The 20496-nt window shown below is 44.6% G+C and overlaps 1 protein-coding gene across 1 annotated transcript in view; it reads left to right on the top strand.

Moving 5' to 3' along the window:
* The first annotated feature begins 20331 nt into the window (after positions 1–20331).
* The window catches only part of UNC5D (unc-5 netrin receptor D), a 687821-nt gene continuing 687656 nt past the window's right edge, over positions 20332–20496 (top strand). The window contains exon 1 of the mRNA XM_070952266.1: positions 20332–20422. Within this exon, the coding sequence (XP_070808367.1) occupies positions 20332–20422 (91 nt within the window). The remainder of the gene's footprint in view (positions 20423–20496) is intronic.

Raw genomic sequence — 20496 nt, 5'->3', positions numbered from 1 at the left:
GAACAGTGTATAAGAACAGATGAAGAGAGGGAAAGTGGGGAGGAGATAGAAGTTAAGAGTCAGGAAGAAGGAAAGGAGTCAGAAATGGAGTTACAGGAGAGGGCTGAAAAAGAACAGCAAGACAGAATAGGGACAAGGTCAAGGACACAAAAAGAACCGAACTTAAGGAAAAGAAACCAGGATCATCAGTAGAAGGTAAATGGACAAAGAAATTAAATTAATTTAGATTAACATCAATGTTCTAAATTCTCCAGTCAAAGGAGACAAACTCTAGCTAAATTACAAAAGCATAACACAGATATCACATGCCTACAAGAAACCCACACCAAAAGACAACAAGGACATCTATTGGAAGCCCTTAAATTATGAAACCTTTACTCAGCTCTTGCACCACAAAAAAAGAGAGGAGTAGTTATATATATTAAAGATTGGCTACAACCGAAACAAATTTATGCAGATGATGAAGGTAGAATTTTATTAATTGAGATAACAATAAGGGGTGGGGGGATGATATTGGCAGCTATTTATGCGCCAACACTAGACAAAGGGAATTTTATTACAAATTAAATAAAAAGATAGCAGAATTGGAGGGTGAAAATATTTGCTTATTGGGGGATTTTAATTCGGTCGTAGATCCAAATCAAGATTATAGATCGGGGAAGAAAAATAAAAAACAGAGGAAGATATTGCCGTCTACTTTTTTTGATATGGTGCAAGAGCTGAATCTAAAAGATATCTGGAGAGAACGAAATCCACAAAAAACAAAAACAAAAAACCAATATACTTTTTATTCTAACCAACATAAGTTATGGTCCAGAATAGATATGATTTGGATGGATTTGGAATTAACTAAAAATATAGATGAAGTAGAAATAGCAACTAATATATGGGTAGATCATAGCCCATTGATACTAAAATGGAAAGGAAAGCCTAAATTAAGAGGAAGATGGAAAGAAAAAAAAAGTATATAGAATGGATGGGAAAAGAACTGGATTTCTTCTTGAAGGAGAATCTAAATGAGGATATGACCTTACAGAACCTTTGGGATATAACCAAGGCTTTTGTCAGAAGCCTAACAATTGCATACAGGATAAGGAGAAATAGAGAAAAAAAGAAACAACAATTGTATCTACAAGAGAAATTGGAAGAATTAGAATGTAAAATGCAGACATCCCCGGATAAGAGAACCAGAGAGGAAAGGAATTTGACCAAACATAAAATAAATCTGCTTTCCTAGGAGGAAATGGCCCAAAAGCTTAAAACAGCGAAGCAGAAACACTTTGAACATGCTAATAAGCCGGGGAGATGGTTGGCCTACAAATTAAAAAAGGATAAGGAAAAGAGATTAATAACACAACTACAGGATGAAGAGGGGAACATCCAACACCGAGGAAAAAAAGAGAATAGCCCATAATTATTTTGAAACACTCCATAGCCAGGAAAAGGTAGAGGAAGATGATATAAAGAAATATTTGAAGAAAGAGACCTTCCGATGGTACCAGAGGAAATGAAAGAAATGTTAAATAATAGAATTACTATGTCAGAAATGAAGGATGTCAGCGTTCCAGAAAACCCCCGACTCCCAGTAAAGACGTGGAAGTAGGCATTTTCCACAGTTCTCTTTACTAGCAATAGGTAAACTGGCACATCTTGGAAATCCTGAATCTGAAAAATCCGGGCTTTCCTTCACTAATACAAAGCTCCCAAAACCAACCCCTTTCTCCCCTTTCGGTCACATGCTCCAATCACCGTCGGTTTCACCTCGGCCCATCCCCTGACCACTCCTCCTCCAGATGCTGGACCGCCCTGACCTTGACCGATAGGAAAAAATGCTATTAGGTCTACTAACTCCCCTCTCCTAACCCCCCCTCCTACTTTCCCACACATGAGGAGGTGGCAGCATTGAAGCTTCCAGCCTAGTATGGCTTCCAAGGCTGACAAAGGAGGCTATTCAGAAACAAAAAAAATAATAATAAAACACTGGGACCTGATAGTATCCCCTCCGACTTCTATAAGGAAATACAGGGGCCCTGGGGTGGATTCTCCTTACCTTTACTACTGGTTCGCAACTGGATCGCGCATTAATGAAGAATTGTACAAAAAGACAAGAGGAAGAATTGGAAAGGAAATTGGGGATTCAAACTGCTAAAAAGATGAAATATTTAGGAATTTGGCTTACGGTGAAATGTTCTACAATAAAAGAAGACAATTATTATAAATTAATACAACAAATTCAAAAAGACTTAGATATTTGGGCCAAATTACAGTTATCCTTAATAGGTAGAATACCCGTGATAAAGATGAATGTATTTGTCAGCCTCCGCCTTTGCTGCTTTGGCTGTCATAGTAATGGGAAGGGGGAGAGCTAGGTAGCATGGGGGGGGGGAAGCGTGCTGGAGGAATCTGGAGAAATCAAAAGTGATAGTTAAGCCACCGGATTGTATCTTTGAAGCTGCTGTCGGGTCAACGGACATGGCATTCCTGATTGATGACACTGCCAGACGTGTGCTTCCACCTGACCCCTGGGAGACCTTTGGATTGGATGATTTACAGTGGACAGTGGGAGGGAATGCTTTCTATATGCAATTTTCGCGCTTGTTGCCTTAGATTCTGCTTTCCTTTGGTTGCGTTCACTTCATTTTCTAGTAAAAGTACCTTTCTCTATAAAGAATGGAGTTTGGGTCATTCTTTCCTGGACTTTGAAGGAAGCACACCTGACATTAAGCAGAATCTCATCTCCAGCCATCCCGGACAAACACCGAGGGGGCTGAACCCAAAATATGTCTGACCAAGAGAGTGAAGGAAAGCAGATGGGAGCTTCTAGCTCTACTATAATTTCACTTCAAGCGGAGAAGGAAGCTGCAGAATGGATGGAAAAAATTCGGCTGAGAGAGGAGCCAGAGGAAGCTAGATGGTCGAGGGGAGTAAGAAGGTTGCCGGACCTGGGGAGGACCCCCCAAGGAGTAACCAGCTCCAGACCCCGTAAGGGAGAGGCAGTGTGGCTGCAAGAGCAAAAGGAGAGCCTCATGATTGCTCAAGCGATGCAACTCCTCCACGATGCCAAGGAAAGCCAGAAAAGTCTTATGTATTCCCTGTGGGGAAGGGAGGAGACTACCCCAGGGTGGATTGGGGGGGAGAGGAAGAGGAAGCTGGGGAAGAAACATCTCAGGCTTCTGGAGCTCAAGCGAGGGATGCAGCAGCCCAGGGACCCCCAGCCTTGCAGACCCCACCCTGCAGACGCAAAAAAGTCCCCCCCCTAACTGGAAAATATGATGGGAATCAGAAGACCTTGGGGCTTTTCTTGACCCAAGCGTGGAACCACATGCAGGACTGGGGGAAGGATTACTTATCAGATGCGGCACGAGTGAGATGCGTCACGAATGTCTTAGAGGGAGTAGCAGCTGAATGGATGGTGGTCCTCCACAATAATAACTCCCCCTTGATGAGGAATTACAACCTGTTCATGGGGGCTCTTAGGAGGCGGTTTGAAGACCACCTAGCTGAGCGGAAAGCGAGACTCAGGATGAAGGGTATCCAGCAGCACTGGAGATCGGTGGCAGAATACACCCAAGAATTTAGCGAACTGGCACCATACATGACAGGGTGGTCAGAAGCGGCCCTACTGTAGAGTTTCAAGGACAGACTAAATGAAGACATATACAAGGACTGTAGAGCACGGGGGGTCTCCGAAGACTTGCAGAGTTGGTACGTAGTAGCTGAGAATGTGGAGATCGAGCTGGCCCGAAGCCGACTCCGAGGGGGCCATGTAGGGGACCCGTCATCCCCCTTCTACCACAAAGGAGTGCCAAAGACGGGCGCGGGGAGAGCGGAATTCAAACCCAAATCGAAGCCCTTCACATGATTCAAATGTGGAAAGGAAGGCCATCAGGCCACCGAATGTTTCTCCAAGCCAGTGCCAAAATCTACCGGCTCAGGACCAAAGAAGGCTGACAAAGCACCCGCAAAAACTCACGAAACCGCCCTGAAAGGAGAAGTCGTTGAGTTCGCTCCCCGAAACCAGGGTGAGTTGGGAACTCCGACCACCGCGGATGACAGCAGAACGGACTCCGACTCCGATGATCTGGTGAATCACACTGAGGGCCCCTTGCTCATCCCCATAGATATAAGGGTGCTGTCCACAGGGGCACATGCGCAGATGTTAGCCATATTAGACTCTGGGTGTACCAGGTGCATAATCAGCCCGGAAGTGGTGGACAAAATGGGCCTGAGGCTAAAAACGTTAAAAAGGCCCATTGCGTTCTGCCAGTTGGACGGATCGATTGCAGGAAGGGGCCCAGCCAACTTTGTGACTGAACCCATTGAAATGCAATTGGGGGATCACGTAGAGACCCTCAGTTTTATTGTGGCCCCTGGCATGGAACGACCCCTCATACTTGGACTGCCCTGGCTCTGTAGATGGAACCCACGTGTTAACTGGAAGACAGGGTTTTGCGCATTCGCACCAGAAAACTGAGACTAGAGAGGGAAGAAACTCCCCTGGAGGACGAAGTAGAACACAAAAGGGCGGAAGTGGCAATAGGCCACATTGAAGGGGAGGAAAAGATTCCAAAGGAGTATTGGGATAGCTCCGAGAAGTTTTTAGTGAAAGGGCTTCGGATGTGCTGCCCCCCCACAGAGCTACGGACTGTACCATTGAAATACTCTCCCAGGGTGAAGCTCCCTAAGCCAAAGATCTACCCCATGACCCCTCGAGAACTAGGGGAATTGCAAAAATTCATTGATAAAAACCTAGAACGGGGTTTTATCCAACCAGCCAGACCAAGGGTGGAGCGCCTGTAATGTTCCGAGAAAAGAAAGATGGATCCTTTCGTTTAGTAGTTGATTATAGGAATCTCAACGCTATTTGCGTGGAAAACGTTTATCCCCTGCCGCTCATGAAGGACATGCGAGCACACTTAGGAAAGGGGAAAATTTTCACCAAACTGGACTTACGAGAGGCATACTACAGAGTGAGAATTAAGGAGGGGGATGAATGGATAACAGCATTTAACTGTCCACTGGGATGTTTCCAGTTTCGAGTGCTCCCTTTTGGACTACAAGGAGCCCCTGCTGTGTTCATGCAATTGATTAACGAAGTACTGCATGAGCACCTGTATAAGGGGGTGCTGGTTTACTTGGATGACATTCTTATCTACTCTGAGAGCATGGACAACCATGTGAAATTGGTGCGAACTGTCCTGAAAAAACTCAGGGCTGCTGAACTATATGCCAAACTCTCTAAATGCGAGTTCCACCAAAGCAAAATTGACTATCTTGGATATCGCATATCGCATAAGGGAATAGAGATGGACCCTGGAAAACTTCAGGCAGTATTGGAATGGGTTGCACCACGCACCCGCAAACAACTACAAAGTTTCCTGGGATTTGCTAACTTCTATAGACAGTTTAGTCCCTCGTTTGCCAAAATCATGCTGCCAATAACAAATCTTCTGAAAACAAAAGGTGAACTTAGACCAAAGCCCTCACAAGCCCTTGAATGGACTATGGACTGTCAGGCGGCATTCGAAAAGTTAAAACGGTTGTTTGCTTCTGAACCAGTCCTCAAACATCCGGACATGGAAGAGCCTTTTGTAGCACAGGCTGATGCGAGCAATGTGGCAGTAGGAGCAGTACTTCTGCAGAAGAATGCAGAAGAGAAATTACAACCCTGTGCTTATACATCCCGCAAATTGTCAGAGACTGAAAGGAGATGGGCCATATGGGAGAAGGAAGCTTTTGCAGTGCGATGGGCATTGTTAATGTGGAGACAATTTCTTGAAGGAGCTAAGCATCCTTTTGAAGTTTGGACTGACCATAAAAACCTGGAGGTTTTGAAAACACCACGTAAGCTGTCACCAAAGCAAGTTCACTGGGCTCAACACTTCAACCATTTTAATTTCACTTTACGCTACCTTCCTGGTGGAAAGAACTTCATGGCGGATGCACTTTCCAGATTGCCTCAATACAACAGCACCAAGGAGGAAGTGGTTTGGCCTATCATACCTTTGACACAACTAGCAGTGCCAGTGACTACCAGAGTGCAGACGAGGGCCGATCCAGCCCTCTCGGGCGTTTTGCTTCGGAAACTACAAGAAGCTGTAAAGACTGATGAGTGGTTTCGAACCCACTCAAATGAATGTACACTCCGTGATGGATTATCTTGGATTGGGGCCAAATTGTATGTTCCGGCCAATTTAAGAGTAGCGGTGTTGCAGCACGCTTATGACGCCAAGGCAGTGGAACACTTTGGATTTGTTAAAACTCTACATCTCGTTAAAAGACAATTCTGGTGGCCTGCACTCAAAAAGGACATAGAGGCATATGTAGTTAGCTGTCCGGTATGTGCCTCAGCTAAGAGAACTCCAGGGAAGCCACCTGGTTTACTTCAGAGTGTGGCAAGGCCAAATGCTCCTTGGAAAGAGATATCCATGGATTTTATTGTAGACCTGCCGGAAAGTGGGGGGTGCACCATCATTTGGGCAGTAACGGATTTGTTTTCCAAACAAATGCATTTCATTCCTTGTTCTAAAATCCCTTCAGCTAAAACCCTTGCAAAATTGTTTATTCAACATGTTTATCAATTACATGGGGCTCCAAAACATATAATCTCGGACAGAGGTGTGCAATTTACCTCCAACTTTTGGAAAGAGTTTTTAGGGTTAATAGGCTCTGCCCAGGGGTTAAGCTCCACCCACCACCCCCAGACAAATGGGGCTTGTGAGAGAACCAATGCCATGTTAGAACAGTACCTGAGATGTTACATAAATTACCAGCAAGACAACTGGGTGGACTTATTGCCTTTTGCGGAGGTGGCGTATAATAACTCCATACATAGCAGCACCGGTTTCACTCCATTTAAGGTGGCGTCTGGCCAAGAGTTTGTGCCAATCCCAGAGCTACCACAGGATAACCCACAGAACCCCTATTTAATTGAGTGGATCGAACAACTTCAGGGTACTTGGGCAGTAACTCGAAAAGCTTTAGATGACACACACTGAGCACATAAAGCCCAAGCTGACAAAAAGAATTGCCCAGCACATGTTTACAAAGTGGGTGATATGGTTTATCTTTCCACCAAATATTTACAGACTTCGCAGAAATCAAAAAAGCTCGGACCCAAGTATGTGGGCCCTTTCCCAATTACTAGACTCATCAACCCAGTCACAGTTGAATTGGAATTGCCAAAAAATTTGAGATGAATCCCCCCTGTGTTTCATGTTAGCTTACTGAAACCGGAACATTCGTCCCCTTTGCGTCTGAACCAGGACTCTCCTCCGGTCCCCATACTGATAGAAGGGGAACAACATTTTGAAGTTAAGGAAATCTTGGATTCTAGGAAGCATCACGATAAAGTGCAGTATTTGGTGACCTGGAAGCATTTCCAATTATCTCAAGCTGAATGGGTGAATAAACGTGATGTCTGGGCGCCAAAGAAAGTTCAGTTGTTTCACACCAAATATCCTGATAAACCCTAATTTTTGTGTTGTGTTGTTTTCTCTTTCCCTATTTAAGACTAACATCTCTTCTGCAGAGGGGCCGAATGTCAGCTCCGCCTTTCCTGCTTTGGTTGCCATAATAACAGGAGGGGGGAAAGCTAGGTAGCATGGGGGGGAAGCATGCTGGAGGAATCTGGAGAAATCGAAAGTGATAGTTAAGCCACCAGACTGTATCTTTGAAGCTGCTGTCGGGTCAATGGTCGTGGCATTCCTGATTGATGATGCTGCCAGACATGTGCTTCCACCTGACCCCTGGGAGACCTTTGGATTGGATGATTTATGGCGGACAGTGGGAGGGGATGCTTTCTATATGCAATTTTTGTGCTTATTGCCTTAGATTCTGCTTTCCTTTGGTTGCGATCATTTCATTTTCTAGTAAAAGTACCTTTCTCTATAAACAATGGAGTTTGGGTCATTCTTTCCTGGACTTTGAAGGAAGCACACCTGACAGTATTACCTAAATTATAATATAATATATTATATATATTATATCATCCTACGGGAGTGCGTCCTCGCTGTTTACAAGCGGTGGCGCGCTCCGACCCTCAAAGCTCTTCTCGTTCCCCAGGTTGTAGGGAACCTCGGGCCCCAGGCCTTTGGCTGATGCTGTGCAATGCCAGGTCCGTGGTAAATAAAGCCCCCCTCATTTGTGATCTTATTCAGGAGGGGGGTGCGGACCTGGCGGGTATTACGGAGACCTGGTTGGGCCAGGAAGGGGGAGCCCCCCTTGTTGATATGTGCCCACCAGGTTTCCGTGCTTTCCATCAGCCAAGGTCTCGGGAGGGGCGGAGGGGTGGCGGTTGTTATTAACGAGGGTCTTGGACCAAGGGAGGCCACTGTTCCTCAGACGGCTGGATGTGAGTCCCTTCTTGTGAAGTGGGGTCATAGGGTGCAGTTGGGCTTGCTAGTCACGTACCTGGCTCCCTGCCATGTGGCAGCAGCCCTGCCTGAGCTGCTTGATGTTATAGCCGCGGTGGCTGTTGACACCCCCAGGCTTATGGTCATGGGGGATTTTAACCTGTCATCAGTTGGCGAGACATCTCAGGTGGCTCGGGAGTTCATGGCTTCCATGACGGCTATGGACCTGACCCAGTTAATTTATGGCTCTACTCACATGGGGGGACACACACTGGACCTTGTTTTTGTCTCTGGACAGTGGTTGAGTGATCTCGAGATAGGGGATATAGTGATTGAACCCTTGTCATGGTCAGATCACTCCCTCCTTCGCCTGGACTTTCGAACCGCCACACCCCGCCGCAGGGAGGCGGAACCGACCAGGTGGTTCCGCCCCAGGAGCCTGATGGATCCTGAGAGATTCCAGATGGAGCTTGGGCCATTTCCTGAGGTTCTAGCACACGACTCGGCTGAGGACTTAGTGGCCGCCTGGGATAGGGCGGCGGCTGATGCTTTAGACCGAGTCGTGCCTTTGCGGCCTCTGACCCGGCGCCGGTCTCACCTGGCTCCTTGGTATACTGAGGAGCTGAGGGAGATGAAGCGCCGGAAAAGACGCCTAGAGAGCAGTTGGAGGGCTAGTCGTTCTGAATCCGACCGAACACTGGTAAGATCTCATATTAAGAATTACCTAGTGGCAATAAGAGTAGAGAAGAGTAACTACTTTTCTACTCTTATTGCGTCATCAGATAATCGCCCAGCCGCCCTGTTTAGGGTGACCCGCTCTCTGCTCCATCAAGAGACGCCGGAAGACCCCTTGGAGGGTAGAGCTGAGGATTTTGTACAATATCTGTATGACAAAATTGCTCAGATTCGTGAACAGCTAGACTCTGACTGGATTGATCCAGAGGAGATGACAGGGGCAGGTCCTGAGAATATTATTTGGGAAGAGTTTGATCCTGTGACTCCCGAAAGCGTGGACAGGATACTGAACAGACTAAAGGCGACCACATGTTTATTGGACCCGTGTCCATCCTGGTTGGTACTGGCCTCCCGGGAGGTGACACGAGGCTGGCTCCAGGAGATTATAAATGCTTCTTTGAGTGAGGGTGTCTTTCCCACCGTCTTGAAAGAGGCGGTGGTGAGGCCCCTCCTCAAGAAGCCCTCCCTGGATCCAGCTGTATTAGCAAATTATCGTCCTGTCTCCAACCTTCGCTTTGTTGCAAAGGTTGTTGAGAGTGTGGTTGCACGACAACTGCCTCAGTACCTGGATGAATCGAATTATCTAGATCCGTTCCAGTCGGGATTCAGGCCCGGGTACAGCACAGAGACAGCATTGGTCGCATTGGTTGATGATCTCTGGAGGGCTCGAGACAGGGGTTGCTCCTCAGTCCTTGTCCTATTAGACCTCTCAGCGGCTTTTGATACCATTGATCATGATATCATGCTGCACCGGTTGGAAGGGTTGGGGGTGGGGGCCACTGTTCTACAGTGGTTCTCCTCCTTTCTCTCTGACCGGTCGCAGTCTGTGTTGACAGGGGGGCAGAGGTCGACCCCGAGGCCCCTTATATGTGGGGTGCCACAAGGATCGGTCCTCTCGCCCCTTCTATTCAACATTTATGTGAAGCCGCTGGGTGAGATCATCCGTGGTTTTGGGGTGAAGTACCATCAGTACGCTGATGACACCCAGCTGTACATCTCCACCCCAGACCACCCCAATGATGCCCTCGAGGTGATGTCCCGGTGCCTGGAGGCCGTACGGATCTGGATGGGGAGGAACAAACTCAGACTCAACCCATCCAAGACCGAATGGCTGTGGTTTCCGTCGTCCCGATATAGTCAGTTGGCGCCATCTCTGACTATTGGGGGCGAGTCGTTGGCCCCCACAGATGGGGTTCGCAACTTGGGCATCCTCCTGGACTCACGGCTGTCTTTTGAAGAGCATATGACGGCCGTAGCCAGGAGGACTTTTTATCAGGTTCGCCTGATTCGCCAGTTGCATCCCTTTCTGGATCGGGACTCGTTACGCACGGTCACTCACGCCCTTTTCACCTCACGCCTGGATTATTGTAATGCTCTCTACATGGGGCTCCCCTTGAGAAGCACCCGAAGGCTCCAACTGGTCCAGAATGCGGCCGTGCAGGTGGTAATGGGAGCAATGTCGCTGGGTGAGATCATCCGTGGCTTTGGGGTGGAGTTCCATCAGTACGCTGATGACACCCAGCTGTACATCTCCACCCCAGGCCACCCCAACGATGCCCTTGAAGTGATGTCCCAGTGCCTGGAGGCCGTGCGGGCCTGGATGGGGAGAAACAGGCTCCGACTCAACCCCTCCAAGACCGAGTGGCTGTGGCTTCCAGCGTCCCGATATAGCCAGCTGACGCCATCGCTGGCTATTGGGGGCGAATCACTCGCCCCCACGGAGAGGGCTCGCAACTTGGGCGTCCTCCTGGACGCACGGCTGTCTTTAGAAGATCATTTGACGGCCGTGGCCAGGGGGGCTTTTTATCAGGTTCGCCTGATACGCCAGCTGCGCCCCTTTCTAGATCGGGACTCTCTACGCACAGTCACTCAGGCACTAGTCATTTCCCGCCTGGACTACTGCAACGCTCTCTACATGGGGCTCCCCCTGGGGTGCACCCGGAGGCTCCAGCTGGTCCAGAACGCGGCCGCGCGGGGGATTATGGGGGCGACGAGGCGCTCCCATGTGACACCTCTCCTGCGCGAGCTGCACTGGCTCCCAGTGGTCTTCCGGGTGCGCTTCAAGGTGTTGGTGACCACCTTTAAAGCGCTCCATGGCTTAGGGCCAGGGTACTTACGAGACCGCCTTCTGCCACCAATAGCCTCCCACCGGCCAGTACGCTCGCACAGAGTGGGCCTCCTCAGGGTGCCGTCCGCCAGACAATGTCGGCTGGCGACCCCCAGGGGGAGAGCCTTCTCTGTGGCGGCGCCCACCCTCTGGAACAACCTTCCCCCAGAGTTACGTATAATAACAGACCTCCGGATTTTTCGTCGGGCCCTGAAAACCTATTTATTTCAACAAGCTGGGCTGGCCTGAGTTAAATTTTAAATTGATTTTAAATTGGGTTATCTTAATTTCGGCCAAAACATTTAATTATTTTAATATTGTTCTTAAATTTTGTATGCTTTGTTTTTATCTTGGCTGTGCACCGCCCTGAGTCCTATTTGGAGAAGGGCGGTATAGAAATTTAATAAATAAATAAATAAATAAATAAATAAATAAATGTGGCGCTCTCATGTAACCCCCCTCCTGCGCGAGCTGCACTGGCTCCCAGTGGTCTTCCGGGTGCGCTTCAAGGTTTTGGTTACTATCTTTAGAGCGCTCCATGGCTCAGGACCAGGGTACTTACGAGACCGCCTCCTGCCACCAATAGCCTCTCACCGACCAGTTCGCTCCCATAGAGAGGGACTCCTCAGGGTGCCGTCGGCCAAACAATGTCGACTGACGGTCCCCAGGGGGAGAGCCTTTTCTGTGGGGGCACCTACCATCTGGAACGGGCTTCCCCCGGAGTTACGAAACATCCAAGACTTACGCATTTTCCGCCGAGCCCTGAAAACATTTCTATTCCAACAAGCTGGTCTGGCCTAACTCTCCCTTTTTAATTGGCTTTTAAACTGTCTTTTAAATTGGGTTTTAAACCTCTTTAGATAAATTTGGATGTTTTTTAATCTTTGAGCCTAAATTACTTAATCTGTTTCTTAATAGTTTTTAACTTCTATATGTATTTGTATTTATTATGGCTGTTCACCGCCCTGAGTCCTTCGGGAGTAGGGCGGTATACAAATATGAAAAATAAATAAATAAATAAATAAATAAATATCTTTTTCAATCAATACCAATTAGACTAGGGAAACCATTTTTTGAATATCTAAATAGAATTATAGGTAAATTCATTTGGCTGGGGAAAAAAGCCCGAATAAAATGTAAACTTCTGCAGGACTCCAGAACCAAAGGAGGATTTGGCCTACCCAATTGGGAATTATATTATCAGGCAGCTGCAATAACTTGGTTAAAAAATTGGATCCAATTAAGAAATAAGAGAATATTAATATTGGAAGGCCATGACCTCCAATTGGGATGGTGTGGGTTCTTTTGGGAAGGGAAAATTAAGACACATACATACTTGCAGAGACATCTAGTGTGAAATGCTTTGATCAATATTTGGAATATTATAAAGAAAAATCATTATACGAAAGTTCCAGTTTGGATATCAATGATGGAGGCCATAATCTATCCCAATGTATTGGATTTAAATAAAATAGTAAGATATTTGGACCTATTAGATGAAGTTGGAAATTTAAAGTCAGAACAGGGAATAAAAATTGACTGGTGGCCATATTTACAGATTAAAACAAAATATAAAAAAGATAAGGAACAATTTAGCATATACAGAGTACAATTGGTACTTGATAAGATATTATTAGGATCCAGGGAAAAAATGATCAAAAAAATGTATAATTTTTTATTGAAATTTAAAATGGAAGAGGAAACCGTGAAAGAAACAATGATTAGTTGGGGAAAATTTTTTGGACATAATATTCATTTGGATCAATGGGATAGGTTATGGGAGAGAAATTACAAACTAATGATGTCAGCTGCTTATAAAGAAAATCTTTACAAAATGTTCTACCGATGGCATTTGCCACCAGCAAGATTGGTCAGGATGTTCTTGAATAGGTCTCCGAATTGTTGGAGGTGTGGACACAAACAAGGGACATTCTACCACATGTGGTGGACCTGTCCTAAGATTAGGAAATTTTGGTGCAAGATTAAAAAATGGCTGGATGAAATAACAGGGTAGAAGATAGAAAGAAAGCTGGAACTGTTTCTCCTCAGTATTCTGGAAGGGAAAATGCAGAAAAGTATGCAATATATCATATTACACATACTAACGGCAAGTAGAATTGTGATAGCACAAAATTGGAAACAACCAGACACCCCTCCAGATCAAATCATAATTAAAAAAATATACGAATGTGCAGAGATGGGCAGATTATCTATGGAAATGAAGGAGAGAGAGGACACCGAGTACTATTTAATAGTAATAATAATAATAATAATAATAATAATAATAATAATAATAATAATAATAATAATAATTTTATTTCTATACTGCCCTTCTCCCAAAGGATTCAGGGCGGTGTACAGCCTATTTAAAAACACAAGACAAAACAGCAGTTAAAAATTAAAATGATTAAATAGATTTGGCTCAATTTAAAACCCCAGAAATTTAAAATACCCCAATTTAAAATTATTATGTTGATAGGCCAGCCTGGCGGAACAACAGGGTCTTCAGTGCACAGCGAAACACCCGGAGGTCGGAGATCTTACGTATTTCCAGGGGCAGTTCATTCCACAGGACTGGGGCTCCCACAGAGAAGGCCCTCCCCCTGGGTGTCGCCAGCCGACATAACTTGGCCGATGGCACCCTGAGGAGACCCTCTCTGTGGGAGCGGACTGGCAGGTGGGAGGCTATTGGTGGCAGAAGACGGTCTCGAAGGTACCCGGGTCCTATGCCATGGAGCGCTTTAAAGGTGGTGACCAACACCTTGAATCGCACCCGGAAGATCACTGGGAGCCAGTGCAGCTCGCGCAGGAAGGGTGTCACGTGGGCGCAACGAGTTGCACCCATAACCACCCGCGCGGCCGCATTCTGGACCAGTTGGAGCCTCCGAGTGCTCTTCAAGGGGAGCCCCATGTAGAGAGCATTACAATAGTCCAACCGGGAGGTAACAAGGGCGTGAGTGACTGTGCGCAGGGCGTCCCGGTCCAGAAAGGGCTGCAACTGGTGAATCAGGTGAACCTGATAAAAGGCCCCCCTGGCCACAGCCATCATATGCTCTTCTAAAGACAGCCGTGTGTCCAGGAGGACACCCAGTTTGCGAGCCCTCTCTGTGGGGAGGGCAAAGATTCACCCCCAATAGTCAGCGATGGCACCTGCTGACTATATCGGGGCGCCGGAAGCCACAGCCACTCGGTCTTGGAGGGGTTGAGTCTGAATATGGAATAAATGGTATTCTTGGCTGGAGAGTAAGCATAAAATTTAAGGGATGTTTTTCTTATGAGATCGAATTGTAAATAGAAATCAAGATAATTTAAATAAAGATGTAAGTTTAAGATAGAGATATTTAGAAGTAGAATTTGTGTAAAGAGGTTAAATAGGTTAGAGATACCGATGCAGAGAAGATGTTATTAGTATTGAAATTTTGATATGTTTGTTTTTGGTTGTTTATAACTTTTGGTTTTGTGTGTGTGTGTGTTTTCTTGCTTTTTTGTGTGTATTATGTTTCTTTTTGTACTGTGTATTTTAATGTTTGGAAATTTAATAAATATTATTTTAATAATAGATTAACAGCTGTTCAGCTTTAAATGGGAGGCGTGTCAGGGTAACAATTTAAGATCTGACCAGCTGCTACGATGATGTAATGTTAGGAATGAGTCAGCAAGCTTGAATAATATAATATAATCTATGAGAAATAATTGGAATTGGAATTGGAGGAAAAATGATTACCAAAATATACAACTTTCTTTTTAAGATATAAAATGGAGGAAGAGGAAACAATGATAAGCTGGGCCAGGAATTTTGGCTATAATATTGAAATAGAGCATTGGGACAAATTGTGGGAAAGAAATTATAAGCTTACGATGGCAGTAGCCCAGGGGTGAAATGTAAAATATGTTACTACCGGTTCTGTGGACGTGGCTTGGTGGGGTGGGTAATGTGACTGGGTGGGCGTGGCCAACTTTTTTTTTTTTTTACTTTTCAAAGCATTTTTTCTAATGCTTTGAAAAGCCTCTCTGCCGATCAGGAACTCAGCTGGGATCGTCAGAGAGGCTCTTTAAAAAATGCCTCTCTGCCGATCAGGGAACTCAACTGGGATTGTCAAAGAGGCTCTTTAAAAAATGCCTCTCTGCCGATCAGGGAACTCAGCTGGGATCGTCAGAGACTTTTTGAAGCATTTTTTAAACCACCTCTTTGGCCAAGAGGTTGCAGGAAAAAATGCTTTGAAAAGCCTTGATGATCCCAGGTGAGCCGCGCGATCATCAGAGGCTTTTTTTTTTTACTTTTAAAAGCATTTTTTCATCAGAAGAGGTTGTAGAAAAAATGCTTTTAAAAGTTAAAAAAAAAAGCCTCTGATGATTGTGTGGCTCCGCTGGGCATGGGGTGGGAGTGGGGAGGGGTGCAGGGATTTTTTGCTACCAGTTCTCAGAACCACCTGCCGCCATCGCTACTGGATCGGGTGATCCGGTCTGAATTGGGAGCATTTCACCCCTGCGGTAGCCTATAAGGAGAATCTGTATAAAATGTTCTACTGATGGCATTTACCCCCAGCGAGATTGGCCAAAATGTTCCCAAACTTATCCCAAGTGTTGGAGATGTAGACATAAATCTGGAACGTTTTATCATATGTGGTGGACATGTCCCAACGCCGGGAAATATTGGCTCAAAATTAAGGAATGGCTGGAAGAAATCACGGAACATAAGATAAAATTGAAACCAGAATTATGTCTATTAGGCATACTAGATCCAAAAATGGATAAGAATTATCAATACATAATATTACACATACTAACTACTGCTAGGATTGCTTTTTCACAAAACTGGGAACAAATAAATACCCCCTCAGATGAAATGGTAATTAGAAAGATACCTGAATGTGCTGAAATGGATAGGATGACCATGGAGTTAAAAGAAAGAGAAGAATTGGACTATTATAAAAATTGGAGTAGACTGTACAAGTGGCTAGAGAATAGAAGCCAAAACAAGAAATAAAAGTTCTAAAACCATTGACTATAATCTAAAGATAAATGTATATATGTATAATCAAAACGGTTATAATCAGTATTATATTATTATAATATAATTATTATACTATTACTAGAATTGTTAAAATCTATGAGAAGGCAAATATTGAATAGTGAATTACAAAAGCAGAATATACATGCTGATACGGAAAGCTGTAAAATTGTATTACACTGTTGTGTTGTTTGTTTTTTCTATTTGTTTGTATTTGAATGATTATTCCCCCCCCCTTTTTTTTTTACTTGTGGTTTTTAAAGTTGGAAAATGTTCAATAAAAACTATTTTTTAAAAAAGAAAAGAGGTCCTGTTGGGGCATATCTCACACACACGGAAGTGTGTGTTTCCGTGCTGTAATTGCTGTTTGCTGTTTGTTTGAGGTCTGACTAAAGTACATGTATGTTACAAACTTCTGTTTACTGTATTTGTTCTGGGTTGTCTTACATAGTCACGCTATATGCACTCTGACAGAAACTAAGGGCTGGTCAGTGATGTGACTGAAATATCCCCCAGATTGTGATTTAGGAGAAGAACTGATATCTTCTCACATGCACAAAAGCCATATTCAGTTTACACTCGTATTCTGCAACAGGTAAACCTTACAATGTTCCACCACTCATCCCCAAAACACTGATGCAAACATAGTTCCCCCCGCCACACACACACTTTGTTTCCGTTGCAAAATATTGGAACTATACAGTGTAAACTGAATTTTAAGAAAGAGTTTTAGAAGTATCTCCCAGTAGTTTCAATAGAATTTATTCTTCAGTTAACATATGGCGGTATATAATATACACATACATTTTTTCAGCTTTTAATATGGGAGTGGTGATTCCAACTGTATATGGGAATGAAGTACCAAGGGTCAGGAGTTTGCTGAAATAAATGGAAGAGAAACAAAGTTCTTAGAAAACCAGAAGACAGATTTCAGCTCAGCAGTAAGTCCTATTAGAAGATATTACACTACCATTGATTTTTATGTTTGATGTTTAAGCATGATGGAACAGAATGAAAAGGCAGATAAGATTGCAGAAAAAGCAAAAAATGAAATAAAAAATAAGATGAAGAGACAAAGAGGGTAGTAGAAAAGCTACATGATAGTGCTCCCTCCCTCCCCCCTCTCTCTCTGTATGCGTGTGTGTGTTTGTGTGTTAGAACAGCAATATTTCTCTGTGAAAAGGGCTTCTGTTTTTTTCTGCTTCATTCTGAGTGCTTTGCAATTGTTTGTGTTTTAAAAATATTTGCATTATCATTGTAAGGTAGCTGACTGTGCATTATAGTGTCAAGGTACAGATCTTTCACTCTGCAACTTCCCTTGTGGCTGGAAACGTATGGATTAGTCTAGATCTTCTTGTCAGTTTTGCAAGACTTCATGTATTATGCCTCTTTTTCCAATGAAAAAACAAATGAAAAAACATTTACTGAACATTTACTGCAATTTGCAACTTTACCTATCGTATCTAGTTGTGTACTCAACTTTCTACTAAATATTTTTTTAGAGGGGAGGGGGAAACATTCTTAATATATGTGTTTCTTTTTCCAAATAGAACTTTCTCAATGTAGACTTCTTTTTTAATACAACTTTGCCAAACAAAAGTTGGGGGTGGTGTCAAACATCACCACTGGGACAATATTTACAAGTTTATGATCCAGAAAATTGGATCTGGGGAATTCAGAGAGTTGAAGTCCATACATGTTAAAGTTGCTGGGGTTGAGAATCATTGGTTTAGACAACCACTATTAATTACAAGTCTATAGAAGAGAGTATTTGTAGTTCAGGGTTGAACGGTGGGTTCCTTGGTGCTCTATGATCCAGGATGCTACCTAGTCTGGTAATAGGACCTCTGCAAGAAAACCACCAAGTTAAGAGAGCACGAAGGAACCCACAACTACAAGCCTGTTACCAATCAGCACCTTGGATAGCTCCTGAAGCAAAAGCTGAATATTTGATTGTCACCAGGTTTATATTATATTAAGTCACCACTGCATGGAAGCACTGCAACTTTGGAAGATGTGGAGAGACCTGGCTTGTAGAATTGCCGAGACATGACTGCATTGATATCATCATCATCATCATCATCATCATCATCATCATCATCATCATCTATTCTTACAAGGCATGTATAGGTAGAAGATATAACATTTCTTATGATTTTGTGATATAAATTCTTTCTCTCTATCCCAGCATGCAATCTGAGGCATAAGAATTTGGTTAAACAAGTTTAAGAATGCCAGTGATGGATAATGAGTAACATGTTAAAACTATAGGAGTTTCTGGTGTAATGGTGGGACAATGAAGCAGCTCATTGCTTGCCTGAGTTTACTTCTTTGCTGCTAAAACCCACATAAATTATACTATGGGTGTTTCAGAAATGATTGATTCTCTGAGTTTTCTGAACACATAAGAGTTCAGATAATTTCTTTGGTTGAAAAGCTCCAACGTCTTTCTGACGTCTATGTGTGCTTTGAAAAAGAAGTTGGTGTTGCTTTAAGGAATTATCTTATTAAAATGAATGCAGTTCTGAAAGCAGAGGCACCTTTTTCTGGCTTAAGGAAAAAATGGAGAAAAGGTAGACAGCTTTATTGAATAACAGAGTGCTACACTATCAGGAAGTGTATAGTTAAATGGTTTTTGCAGTATGTAACACATGCACACATGCCTTGAGAACAAGTTACAAAAAGTAATATCCTCATAGGTAGTTTAATGGGGGAAGTTTCAGATTGAGTGATTATATTTGGAAACAGCTTAAACGTATTTAATTTTAACTCGTATATCTTAGCATGTTTTACAGAGATAGCCTATTTGGTTAACTTAACTTAATGCCAGGTTAAATCACGTACAGTACATAGAGAGCCAATGTGGTATAACAATGAAAGCAACATGCTAGGAATCAGGAGGCCATGAGTTCTAGGCTTGCCTTAAGCACAAAGCAAGATAAGGACCTTTGACCAGTCATTCTCTCTCAGCCCTAGGAAGGAAGCAATGGCAAACCACTTCTGAAATTTTACCAAGAAAACTGCAGTCACCAGGAGTCAGCCTGATTCAAAGACACCAAAAACCACATAAATGGCTTCATAAAGTAGTCTACTACTTATTGCTGCTTCTGCACAGAAAAATTAATGAGATAGAAAAGAGAATTAGGGTAGACAGAAAGAGAAAAGAGGTGAAAAGGGAAAGAGAATAAAGGGAAAGGAAGTGGAAATGAAGAAGCAAATGGAAAAAATGATAAAAGTTTAGCTTATTGCATTGCAACATTATCACAACTAGGGTAAAGATGTCCTCTAGTCAAGCTCTAGTAACACAGAAACACGTTTAACTGCAAGTGCCAAATTTCCTCCCAGTCCAAATGAACTCTTGATGACATCATGGGTGCAACCCTGTAGATATTTTGACAATTATAAAAGCTCCTTGCTTTCTTTGGAGACGTTTTCCATTGTCCCGTTTCCCTATGGGGTTTTATTAGTGCTCATCTATCCAAGTATCAATCGAATGGAAGCCTTTTTAGCCCTTCCCAAACCCAGACTAGGTCAACTCAACCAGCCAATAGTCCGAAGGCAAACAAGGCGGGAGTTGCCATTTATTCAGCGGTAAATTCCGCGGTGTCTTTCAGCGCTTCCTTACGAGGATGGGGTTTTTTTTGTGGGAGGCAGAAGGGAAGAAACTGAAACAGCAGCCGGCGTCACTTCCAAAGCCGTCTCCAAGCAGAGGACGCTAGAAACCTCACCCACAGCCGGCTGCAGAAATGGCAGAAAGCGACTGCAGCAGCGGCCAGCGGAGGCTCGTAGACTGCCGGCGGCGGCGAAGGCAAGCGTAGCAGAAGCGCAGACGGGAGCCGGCGAGTTGGTGACAACTCTCGCTTGGGTTCGCTTTCCGGCCTGCCCCACCCCTTCAGCCACTGACTCCGCCCATCCCTTGCCTAATTGGCTGTCGGGGAGGAGGGGGTCTAATTGGGATGCAGGCGCGCGATTGCTCGGCTTTAGTCTAGTGCCGGGTGGCGGGTGGGTTGTTGCTGTTGCTACCGCCACTGCCGCCGCTTTCACTGGAAAGGCAACGTCGCATTCCCGGAGTAAGCCAGGCAGGTAGACTTCGCCCTTTCTTCCTGCTCTTCCTTTCTATCGCCATGAGGGCTGGCAGCGTGGACGGCAGGACCGCGCCTTGTGTCTGTCTTGGATTGTTGTTTGCTCTGCTCGGCGGAGCTGGGACGCTGCAAGGTGAGTAGGAGCCCCGCGCGAGGTGGGCGCAGAGGGGTGTTGCCTTCGCCGGAGAGGATCCGGGGAAGGGGGTG

The sequence above is a fragment of the Pituophis catenifer genome, unplaced genomic scaffold (genome assembly GCF_029215685.1).
Source record: "Pituophis catenifer annectens isolate HBS135680 unplaced genomic scaffold, rPitCat1.0.hap2 SCAF_12, whole genome shotgun sequence".
In the NCBI taxonomy this organism is placed as follows: Eukaryota; Metazoa; Chordata; class Lepidosauria; order Squamata; family Colubridae; genus Pituophis; species Pituophis catenifer.
This window is presented reverse-complemented; position numbering and strand designations above follow the sequence as displayed.